The following is a 12,637-nucleotide window of genomic DNA, read 5'->3' on the forward strand; positions in this document are numbered from 1 at the left end:
CGCAGTGTACGGATCCACTATCCACCGATCCAAAAGCCACTCAAGTGGTCAGTGTGTTGATCAATGCCTGTCGGTGGCCACTGAAACCAGATGTTTGTGCTGAAACCAGATGTTTGTGCTGAAACCAGATGTTTGTGCTGAAACCAGATGTTTGTGCTGCCAGTCGGCCTCGGACGTGTGTTGTCAGTGCCTGGACTCTATGTTGGACACGGAAAGTTGCTGCATAGCGTATAGCTGGAGGAGAGTGGGTGAGTTGTTAACCAATCAATCAACTAGGGGTGGGAGAAAAAATCGATTCACATAGATATCGCGATATCTTTTTTGACGATTTTTAAATCGATTTTTTTTTTTGAAAAAAAATTTTTTTTTGAATTTTTGAAATTTCTTTTTTTTAATTTTTTTAAATATTGTGCAATGTGTATTTGTTAGCCTCTTTTACATACAGAGAGTACAGGCTTTGAAAAGGGTTTAAGTTCATTTTATAATGGAGTATGTTAATTTATAGGCTCCTACAGTGTTTGTGTGCAGATAAATGTTAAAAATGCGACTAAAAATCGAGAGAATCGGCAATATCGTAGAATCGCAATTTAAATCGAATCGGCATCCAAAAAATCGTAGAAGAATCGAATCGGGAGAAAAGCATATCGTCCCAGCCCTACAATCAACCAACTAACCAACCAATCTATTAATTAAACAATCAACCAACCAATCAATTAATCAACCAATCAATCAATTCATTCATCAACCAACCAACCAACCAACCAACCAACCAATTAATCAACCAACCAACCAATCAACCAACCAAACAAACACTCAATCAACCAATCAATTCATCAACCAATCAAATAATCAATTCATTCATTCATCAACCAATCAATTGATTGAGAGTGGGTGAGTTGTTTTTGTCTCTTTTCAATAGAAACCAGGCTAAGCTAACAGATGTTTGATGCCTCGTATTATGGGATGGGACCCTGTTTGTACTGTTGATGACGTTTGGTGCTGTTCTGAGCATTATTTGTGGCTATAAGTGGCTTTGTGATCGGTGGCTAGTGGATCCGTATACTGCGCTGTTTGTTATGGTGCGGTCATTGCTAAAGTTGCTACAACTAGAGAAGCTAGCGGTTAGCAGACTTCATCTCTAGAGGGGGGGGTCTAACTCGGTGTTACGGTGCGTTGGACCATGGGTTAAACTTACGCCGGAATATCCCTTTAATAAACATGAACATAAACACTGATCCCGGCTGCTCACCCTCCACAGCGTGGTGACTCCCTCTTCTCTGGTGATCCGAGCCAGAGCGTTGAAGACGTTGGAGTAACCTCTCCGCTGGTCTGCAGGCAGTCTGCACACACACACACGGACACACACACACACACACACACACACACACACACACACACACACACACACACACACACACACACACACACACGGTTACATGAAGCGACTCGGTCCATGTCCAACATGGCGGTCCGTCGGTCCGGTCTCTCACCGTCCGTCGGCCGTCATCCTGATCAGAGCGACCTCAGCTGGCGTCCCCACGAAGGCTCCGGTGGCTCCGGCCGTCATGCCGATCAGCGCCTGCAGGGGGCGACAACACAACACAACACTGTCACTGACGCACACACGAGTTATAGAAACGCCTACATTTCTAAAAACGTCTCAAATATCAGTAAAACATGTTAAAGCCCCAGTGTGTAACTCATTTGTCTTTTTATTATTGTTACATTCCTCTTCTTCAGTAGGAGCAGGGCTTGGTGGTGCTCTCCCTCTCTCTTTTTTATTCACCTATCCAGGTTGAAGAGCCTGCCACTGGGACTCCCTACCTTGCTGCTCCGCCCTACTTCAGCTCCACCCGCACTAATTGGTGGACCAATCCTGTGCCAGGACTGTGCTTAAAAGGCCTGCTGTGGGGAACACAGCTCTCTCACTCTGCTTGCTCCATGCTTGTCTCCAGAGCTGGTCGCTGGTGATCAGCAGGCTCTCGTTTCTTTTTTGTTAAGGGTTTGTGGAAGGGAGGTGGGCCAAGGTAAGACTGGGGTACCCTATACACCACCACTCACGTAGGTTGTTTATGTTTGAGACATTAGGTTAGGGGTTGGTGCCACCTGTGTATAGTTTTGCTGCAGCCATTTGTTAGCTCAGTTAGTCGGGCCTTGTGTTCTTTTCTTTTCTTCACCTAGCAAGCAGTAGTTAGGCCCAGTTTTGTTCTATTTTATTTCATTTCTTTGGCACAACCCACATGGCCCTCCTTCCCTCATCCACCTGTAAAATCCTGTTAATTTATTTGCTCCTCATTTATGTGAATAAACCCTTATTATTTTTGTCCTCAAGTTCTGTCTCTCTCTCATCATTTGTTTGTTGAGTTACTGTCTCCAACTGGAGCCGTAACAATTATCAAAAATCAAACATGTCTTTCATAAATCCATATTTCACTGAAGTGGAATCACACATTTTTTTTGATTTTAACACATAAATTAAGCATTCAGGTGTACTCTGAGAAGAACATTCTGGTGTACTCTGGTGTTCATTCTGGTGTACTCTGTTTCAGATAGAAAAAAAACATTGAGTAGCTACTGACTAAGGTTCCCCTATCATTGTAAGGCAACAAGGCAAGAATGGCTGGTGTGAATGAAACTTAAACTGAACTCAGAACTGGTCTAGTGGGGAGCAAAAACAAGTCTCAAGGCATTAATCTAGGGGTCTGGACCATTCAAGGGCCGTTTCATCTGCTATTTGTCCGTGCATCGCTGCACCGCGGACATGCACGGTAAAAAAAAAAAAGGGTTGCCAGATAGTGCGAAAAATATCCCCCACAATCTTACTTTTTTAATTCACTGATTAGCGAGAGAAATTACCTACCGGGAGCCGGCTCATGCTTACACCCCCCCTGGAGAGTGCCCCCCACCTCCCTGTTGAGAACCACCAGGTTAATACAACGGTCCTGTAGTTTTATTGGTTGAGAGCAGCGTTAGTAAACCACAACAAAAACACGTGTAGCCTTTTTTTTCTCCCCTCATTTTTTCCCATTGACGGAAATCCGTCGTGGCAACGGAGAACTTTAACCCCTGCATCTAAGCATGGATAAATGTTTAAAACTTTAGTCGTTCTGTCTTGTAAAGCAGACTGGAGTAGATCATGAGGATCCGTTGCACACCGACAGACTGAAGCAGAAATCATTAGGAATCAAATCGTTTGGAATCGAAAATCGATTTTGAATCGAATCGTAGCCCCAAAACTCAGAATCGAATCGAATCGTGAGATAGTAAAAGATTCCCACCCCTATATGATATGTATATATAAGGGCTTGGCCTTTGAGCAATCAAGCGCTGCCTTCGTCCTCTGTTAAAAAACAGAAACGCAGGACGCTCACGTGAAGTATCATGGGATGAGAATTTAAATCAGAAGTAAGTGATCCGGTGGTTTTGTCTAACTTCCTGTCAGCCGATGGAGTTAGCAGCCCCCGCCCTCGTCATGGATCTATTGGTCCTCGTCCCTACGTCACCACATTCAGGCGCATCCCTTGGCTGCACACACAGAGAGGACTGCCCCTTTATGCCGTTCTCTCTCCTCATTGGATAAAGGTTGTAGGATACAAGGAAAGTTTTCTCCTGGGCTCAGAGCAGAGCAGAGTGACTGACAGACCCGTGTTTCAGACCAAACACTCTATAGAAGTGATTGCTGTCGGAAGATACAACTATTTAAGACTTAGATTAACACAAACATTCACCTTACTTCTGCTTTAAGATAGTTATGGGATATCGATTGCGAGACTAGACTTTTACAAGTGTTACGGCTCATTCACAAAACAACTTCCGATCATGGAAACACCTGCAGATAGAAACTGGACTTTTATTTGACTAAAACCGGTGAAGGAAACAAACCCGGCAGTTACTGTCATGTTGTCACGGCGACGGAGCGGAGCCGAACTCTGCGCAGCCGAACCTGAACCTGAACCTGAACGCACCTTGAGGAGGAAGTTTGGCGGCCGTCCGTCTGCGCCGGTCATCTTCTCAAACAGGATGGTGTAGATGCCCAGACGGGTGGTGGTGTAGGTGGCCTGGCGGAGCAGCCCGGCGGACAGGCTGCAGACAGACAGGTGGACGGGTGAACGGGTGAACGGGTGAATAGACCGAATCGCCTTGTTGTTTACATTCTACTTCCTGGTAGAAAACCAGCTGTAATCTGAATGAGATCAATAGTAACGAATGAGAGTTTAGCTATATATCATATTTTTCACGTCCTATCACCGTTTAGACAAATCTGAAATGATTGAAGAAACATTACTATTTCTGTGTGTGTGTTTTGTGTTGCTATGTGTTGTATTTATTCAGTTTGGGGGAATCACAGTGGCTCAGCTGACAGGGACAGCTAACGGTAGCTAAGCTAACGGCGGTAGCTAAGCTAATGGTAGCTAAGCTAACGGCAGCTAAGCTAACAGCAGGACGTCAGCTGTTAAAACCCTCCCGTTGTGGGACACGACATGAAACTACTCCAGTTAGCTCAGTCATGTTGGAACTCAGATATCCGCTGGAGAAAATATTTTTTCATGGAGCGTTTATTGAGTCACTGAGTTATTAAAGTTAAACAGGTAGCTAACCGTTAGCCCGGCTAATCTATGATAACCATGACTAATTACAAAAATGTGCACACGTAAATAGTAATGTTTGTCCAATCATTGGTTTTATAAACTTTACAAACATCAGATTAGTCTAAACGGTGATATAGTGACATGAAAAATTAGATAAATATAGTGAAACTCTCGTCCGTCACTATTGTTCTCATGCTGGTTTTCTACCAGGAAGTCGTTGTAAACAACACGGAGATTTGTCCTATACCGCGATTAACAACAAGTAATCGTTACATCCTAGTGGTGAACAGGTGAACAGGTGAAGTGGTGAACAGGTGAAGTGGTGAACAGGTGAAGGGGTGCATACCCGGTGTAGATGCCTCCCACGCCCTCGTTCCTCAGGATGGAGAACAGAGCGTGGAAGCTGGTTTTGTATTCTCGGGCCTTCGTCCCCTGACCGCTCAGCTGCATCCGGTTCTTCACCAGGTCCAACGGCTGCACAAACACCGTGGCGCCCATCCTGCACACACACACACACACACACACACACACACAATTAATTTCTGGAAAAAAGTGGTAACATTTCTCAAAAAGACAGTTTAAAAATTTCTCGGAAAAAAATTGTAAAATATCTCAAAAAAAAAAAAAAAGTTAAAAAAATCTAAAAAAAAAACCCAAAAAACTGGTGAAATGTATTTTTAAATAAGTTTTAAATTTTTTTGAAAAAAAAAACTGTTAACCCTCTATGGTACCATGTTGCCCTGTCACATCTCCACAATTCATCCCATTTAATGCTGTAATACTTTAAAAAAGAGAGGAGACCTTAGAACCAATAACAATGCTTTAATTTATCACATGACTTTCAAGAAGCCACTGAAACCCCTTTTTGCAGACTTTTTCAAAGGAAACAGGTTTGTCATTTTGCTCCACTAAAACGGTCTGAAAACATACAGTAACTTCCTGGCCCTTTTTCATCTGGAAAAAATATATATTTACACTAATAGATTAGTAAAGTTTAATTTTTAATAGTTCCATGCAATTTATTTACTTATTAAATAATATAAACTTGTTAAAATGCACCTGTTGCCCCAAAGCAACAACGTACCATTATAGAAAATTGCAATGTTGCCTTGAGGCGACAGTGGACCATTATGGAATCAATATTGCATTATGAGACTATGGTAGTGTGTGTTTAGGTGTAAATATAATGTTCAAAAACATATAATTCATCATAATTTTGGTTTTTATCCTTAATAAATTTGATTTTGGATGCAGTAAAGTAAACATCAGGGTATTATGATGATGATGAGGAAGATGAAGATGAGGATGAGGCCAGTGAAGGTGAAAGTCTACAGAGACTGGTCGGTGTTTCTAATACAGTAGATGACGAACCGTAATAGTACAATGTTGCTACAGGAAACAAATCCCAAAAACTTCCAAAAATAAATAATTTTTTAAAAATTTCTTTAGATTATGTTTATTTAGTCTATTTTGAGACATAAAAACACTCCAAACATGTTTTCCCCCACTGGCATCATAGTGCGTACCATAGAGGGTTAAAATTTCTCAAAAAAATTAAAGAAGTAAAAATTCTACAAAAAGGTTAAAATGTCTGCAATTTTTTTTTTTTTTAGAAAAAAGTGGTAAAATTTCAAGAAAAACGTTTTAAAAGAATTCTAGAATAAGGTGATAAATTTTTTTGTTTACATTTTTTTTTATTTGAGAAAAAGGTGAAAAATGTCAAGAAAAAGTTTTTAAAATTCTAGAAAAAAAAAGTTAAAATTTCTCAAAAAAAGAAAAAATTCTAGAAAAAGGTTAAAATGTCTCCCAAAATTTTTTTTTAGAAAAGAATGGTAAAATTTCAAGAAAACTAAATAAGGTGGTAAAATCTTTCGCTTATTATCATTATTTTTTTTAATTTTAGAAAAAAGTGAAAAATTCCAAGAAAAAGTTTTAAAAATTCTAGAAAAAAAAGTGAAAAATCAAATCAATAAAGAAAAAGTTTTTAAAATTTTAGAAAACATTCAGAGAAAATGTTGAGCAGGGTCCCTGGACCCTCTGATGTCGACATTGTATTGTGCTGAGAGTGAACAATAATGGAAACACTTGTTCTTGTTATCTGTGGCGGTGCGGCCTGTGATATCGCCTCTGTATCAGAAGGTCAAAGGTCAGCACGGCTCGACCTGCTTGCTCTGTGTGTGTGTGTGTGATCAGATTAAGTGGTCCCATGTCCCATGATGCACTGGGGTCCAGGCCGCCGCCGTAATAATCCGCTCAGTCATGTAACAAACATGTTGTAATCACAGGATTGTGAGGCCGCGACACGAGAACGGATCGATCAGCACACACACACAGCAGCCGCCAGGTCGATCGATCATTAACTCATTGATCATTGGCTGTTGATCTTCATTCAGACTCTGCAGCTGTTCATTAAACTCACTAGCTGCGTTTCCATCCACCTTTTTTTATTCGCATTTTCAAAAATTGCGAATAAATACTTGGATGGAAACGCCGGAAATTCGAAAAATAGATTTTTCGCCGGCTTCGTTGTCAACAGATGCACATGGAGGAGAGGAGCGTAACCAGAACAGACTGTCACAGTTCCTACTGTCTTTCTGTGTAAATATCTCATGTTACAACATGAAAATCTGCAGCTTATATTCCAGTGGAGCCTATATATGTACAGTATTTTCTTTTTAAAATGTAGCTGGTGCGGCTTATACAGGTGCGTCTATAGTCTGGAAAAGTACGTAAATTGTACATGATGTTGAGTGTCAGCTGAGTGTCAACTGTTGGATACAGTCACGCTCTCTTATGACGTAATCTCACGGTGCACCACTCCTCCTAATCGCAAAACACTAACGAATGGAAACGGTCATGAATTCGCATTTGCTTTTTGTGCATTTTCACAAAATCTGCTCTTAAATTCGATCCATTTGGATGGAAACCCAGCTAGTGACAGGTTACAGTCCTGCACACACTCCTTGAAGTCCTGCACGCTCCTGAGATGTTTCACAGCTGAAGGGAGGGTCGTGACATTTAAAGGACAGACCTGCAGCTGCTGCGACACGCACACACGTGTCGGTGTGTCTCTGCACAGGCTGCAGACACATGACTCTGTCTTTTGTACAGTGTGCAGCACGCTGTAAAAAACAGAAACAACCATGCAGCTGAAAAGCAGAGAGAACAGGAACTGATGCTGCGTTCGAGACAACTCGGGGTTTTTTTTTTGACCTCCAACTTGAAAAAGTGCGATCAAACGGCGTCGCCTCACGTTGAAGCTCCTCCCACTCTGGGAAAGTCGGAGAAACACAAAACCTCAACAATCTACCCCGACTTCTCTGAGAACCAGATGTCTGACATCACCGTCAACGGTAAAATATCAAATAAATATTTGATTTTTAATGATCCGATTCATTATTTTAAAATGCGTCTTTGTTTTTTTTAAAGTAGTTTTTGTGCCTTTTTGTAACGTTTTAATGACCTGAAGCGCTTTGAACGCATCGTCCGACATGTTGTCTTTATTAAGTAGATTCTGGCGGGACTGGGTCGGACGCAGCATTCAGCTTCTCACTTTGTAATGTAAACACTGTCTTGTTGCCATGACAACTAGCGAATTTCGGAGGTGAAAAAACAAAACTTGTGAAAAATAAAAATCCTGAGAAAAGTCTGAAGTCAAAGCGGCAGCAGGAGCTCCGACTGGTCCTGGACTGATCCTCATCCTCATCATCATAACAACACGTTTCCATGGCAACAAGGTGAAAACCAAGCTCAGAAGATCCATCCATCCATCCATCCATCCCTCCCTATCTATTATCTATCTCTCTATCCATCTATTATCCATCTATCCATCTATCTATCTATCTAACTGTGCCTATATACAGGAAAATAAATTTGTGGAATAAATTGTAATTCACTTTTGCAATGCAGCACTATGTTTTAAATAAAATTTTACATCATTTGTCACATAATTTAGAAGAAAAGAGGTGTTTTTTGAAAGATCAGTAATGCCAAAATGCATTAAAATGCAAATCAATTTCAAATTAATGTTTTCAGAAGAAAATATAGTATATGTTTTTATAAGTACATTTAAATCCAATGTAGGTGGATCAAATATTGAATATTTATCATTCTTTTGTGGTTACACCATTTAACATTTTCAGGTGCATTCAGTTTTACTTTTGTTAAAATAAACGGTCCAAATGTCATTTCTAATGACATTAAACCCTCATGAATACAAATCTGATGCTTTGAAAACATGTTTGAAGATGTTTTTTAAATTGCTCCTCCTGTCAACCTTTATTTTTATTTGTCACTGATGCTTGTCTAGCTCTGCCCTACAAAGGTAAAGTGTAATATCTGCATTTTTTCAAAATTTGGCATAGTGTGGCATATTCTCTTCAATCTGGTAGAATTTGATATTGGTACTGCTAAAATTTCCAGAGTTATTGGGCTTTTTTTAATTTTGCTGTCCATCCAAAAAAGCACTGGGAAACCAAGGCAAAAGTGCAGTATCTGTAGCTAAAACTGCCAAAATTGGTCACAAAATCTGCCATAAAATGGTCAAAATTGATCAGAAAGACAAACTACAAAATACATTTAATTCAGTCCACCTTTATCTAATCAATTATAGACTTGGTAGATCTATCTATCTATCTATCTATCTATCTATCCAGGGCTGTAAACTAACGGTCGCCACTCGCCAAATGCGACTAAAATATTCCCCTGGCGACTTAAATTTGGGGGGCTACACGCCACGGGGGCGGGTAGATGTTTGTCCCGCTTGACCCCGCTGTAGAAAACAGTTCCCCTCAGAAGCAACGTAGCCTCACGCCAGTGTCACACGCGGACACCGCGGAGCGCGCTGCAAAGCGCCGCGCGCTCCGCGCGAGCCGGAGCCCTCCCTTTCACACCAGACGTGCATTTCTCCGCGCCGGTTGTTTTTGCCCCGCAGCTGTGTGTGTGTGTGCGTGCGTGCGTGCGTGCCTGCCTGCCTGCCTGCCCATCTCTCTCGCGCGCACGGAACTATGGACCAGAGATGGGGACTCCGTTTGCGACTCGAACTCGAGTTGCACACACAGAGACTTCAGACCACAGTCTATGCTTCAGACTTGGGGCTCGTGAACAATCATTATTATTTTTACAAGAGAGAGGGACAGAGAGAGGGACAGAGGCAGAGCTCCTCTGACAGCTCAGTCAGCTGCGAGTGAGTGACAGGTGACTGTGAACCGGCTTTTTTTTTTCTTTTTTTTAATAGCCTATAGCCGCACCGTCCGTACAGGTGAGGGACAACGTTTGTTGTCTGGCCCTCCTTCGCGGGGACTAGCTGCTGCATAACTAGTCTGGCACATATCAGGCTACTGTAGGATACGTTGTTGCTGTTCTTTTGCTGCGAAATATGACTGAAGGCCCGTATGGAAGTCTGTACGGGTCGACACGCCCCCATGAGTTGACTGAGCTAATTAAAAAATAACAATAACAGCAGTTCTTCTCTCAGAAACATGCATAGAGGCAGAGCAGCCTTGATTCTTTCTTGACTCAGAATACAGTTTTTCTTTAAATGAAAGCTTTCATTGTGTGTTTTCTTCATATTGCATTGCAATAGCCTATTTAAAGTGATCATAAACAACTAATCAATAGGTACTGTATGCTAATAAAGGAGTGATAATAATACAGTAAATTCTTTGAATTTCTTAGATTTAGCTGTGCAGTATTCTTAGTAGACCGGATAGCAGCAGTTGATAGAAGGGTCATTACAACCAGAAGAGACAGGAGACTTTTATTTTTTGGAGACTTGACTTGAACTCCTGACCAAAAACTTGAGACTTGATGAAGTCTCACCCCACAAAGACTTGAGACTTGACTTGCAAAAAAAGACTTGTGAACATCTTTGAGTAACGGAATACAGAATAGAATAAAAGGAGTGTTTCGTTTGTTAGTTTTGCAATGTTAAGGTTTCCCAATTTGGAATGTTTTGATTATTCAATAAGATTACAATTTATTTGGCTTTGGCTTCTTTTCTAAGCATGTATTGCTATAAAATACTGTTATCTCAATGAAAAGTGCTGAAACTGATGTATATGTAACGAAAAGAGGCAACTTATTATTTGGCCGGTAAAAAATGTCCTTGGCCGGTAGATTTTTTCATCTACCGGTCCCCTTGGCAGGTGAGCCAAAAAGTTAGTTTACAGCCCTGATCTATCTATCTACCTATCTATCGGTATCTTGGTAGATTCATAATTTGATGCTTAAACCTGACAATGGAAAACACAAAAATCTGTTTTTCTCAGTTTGGCTTTTATTTTATTTTATTTTATTTTTTACAGATACTGCACTTTGCCTTTGTAGGACAGAGCTCTGGTGTTTAATCAGCAAGGGCCCAGGGGTCGATACCGGTGGGTCACTCACACAGCGGAACCACTGGGGGACACATTTCACTGTGACACTGTTAGCATTAGCGTTAGCATTAGCAGCTAACTACGGTGACAGGGAGCAGCCGTGTGTTTTTAATGACAGCACAGCGGGAAACGAGCTGCTGTTCAGTCAGACAGACTCCCCCCCCCCCCCTGCGACCCCTTCCCCCCTTCCTCCCTTCCCTCCCCCCCGGTGTGTCAGCTCCTCTCCCCCCGTCTCTCCGCTGCCTAACGGCCGCTCTGCCCCTGACTTTCCCCGGCTAGCCCAGTTAGCTTCCCCGGCTAGCCCAGTTAGCCTGGTTAGCTCACCCGGCCAGGCCTCCGAACAGGAACTTGATGGACTTCGGGGAGGTTTTGGGCTTCGTGTCCGCCATGATGGTTCTGGGTCTGGTTCTGGTCGCTGGTCGCTGGTTCGATTCCCGCTAAGGGACGGACGGTGCACCTGCTCCTCTCACCGGGACAGCAGCAGCAGCAGCAGCCGGGGCAAGGTGACTCTGGAGCGGGGGGCGGTGGGCGGGGCTTCCGGTGACACGGCGCCCGGAGGACCAATCAGCAGCCGAGGATCAGCTGTGTAAACAATATATGTTTTAATAAAGATTAAATAAAGTATGTTTTTTTTCCCCCTTCCATTTTATTTAGATTTAATTTTACAGTACATTACCCTAAAACAATGTATGTAGTGCATAACACATATAGCAGAGCTTGACAAAAATAAGTAAATGAAATAATAAATGAATAAATCAGATAAAAATACAATGTATCCGGATGCGTAACAATAATTATGAACAATAAAGAGCCAGAAAAGAAACATATGCAAAAATATTGAAAAAAAAAAGATTGTATCTAGTAATATGGACCATTTATGTATACAACGTCATATGGTGAACCATGTAAACACAGCGTCAAGATGTGACTGACGTGGCTCTGGTCCAATAGGAGCCCGGCGGTGTCTCCTGCTGTGCGCTCATTGGTCGAGAGCTGCAGTGGGCGGGGCCTGTCAGATATTCCACAGCTTAGTGAGGAAGTGGAAGCAGCAGCAGCAGCAGCAGCGGTGGTGAGTAAAAACAGACGCTGAACTGCGGGTTTTCTACCACTTTGACCCGGTTTAACCCGGTTCTGACCCGGTTCCGAGGACTCGGGTCTGAACCGAGCCGGTTCTTCTGTTTTTTTTAACGGTCATCACGGTCAGTGACGGAGGAGCAGCTAACTTAGCGTCATAGCTAGCGTTAGCTGACGTCACCGAGGTAAAACAACAACAACGGGACAGTTTGAACCTGTTTTTATTATTTTATTTTATTTTATTAAGCCTTTATTTAACCAGGTAAAAAGACCCGTTGAGATCGAGATCTCACTTTCAAGGATGACCTGGCCAAGAGGGCAGCAGCACACGTCCTCAACATTATAAAAATACAAAATACATTACAATATTACATTATAATAAATAAATAGGGCCATAATACAGTAGAGGTTAAACAAAAGTGCAAGGAGCAAGGGGGTCATGGTGACAAGGTTGGTCAGCAAGGGCACCGCTCAATTGATTTTTGTTGTCGGACCTTTAAATAATATTTTATTTAAATATTACATTCATATATTCATATTTGCAACCTATATTTGCCTTTTCAAGTTCCAAAACAGTTCATTGAGCATGTTTGTGTT

The 12,637-nt window shown here is 41.9% G+C and overlaps 1 protein-coding gene across 1 annotated transcript in view; it reads right to left on the reverse strand.

Annotated features, from left to right (window-relative positions):
* slc25a11 (solute carrier family 25 member 11) overlaps window positions 1-11,495 on the reverse strand; it is a 15,727-nt gene extending 4,232 nt beyond the window's left edge. Inside the window, exons 1-5 of the mRNA XM_085760184.1 lie at window positions 11,291-11,495; window positions 4,936-5,088; window positions 3,966-4,083; window positions 1,491-1,579; window positions 1,250-1,340 (exon numbers count right to left, since the gene is read on the reverse strand). Coding sequence (XP_085616310.1) covers window positions 1,250-1,340; window positions 1,491-1,579; window positions 3,966-4,083; window positions 4,936-5,088; window positions 11,291-11,355 — 516 coding nt within the window. The 5' untranslated portion in view covers window positions 11,356-11,495. The remainder of the gene's footprint in view (window positions 1-1,249; window positions 1,341-1,490; window positions 1,580-3,965; window positions 4,084-4,935; window positions 5,089-11,290) is intronic.
* Window positions 11,496-12,637: the final 1,142 nt, after the last annotated feature.

Source organism: Trachurus japonicus, chromosome 18, assembly GCF_045865225.1.
Source record: "Trachurus japonicus isolate A0001 chromosome 18, Traja_1.0".
NCBI lineage: Eukaryota > Metazoa > Chordata > Actinopteri > Carangiformes > Carangidae > Trachurus > Trachurus japonicus.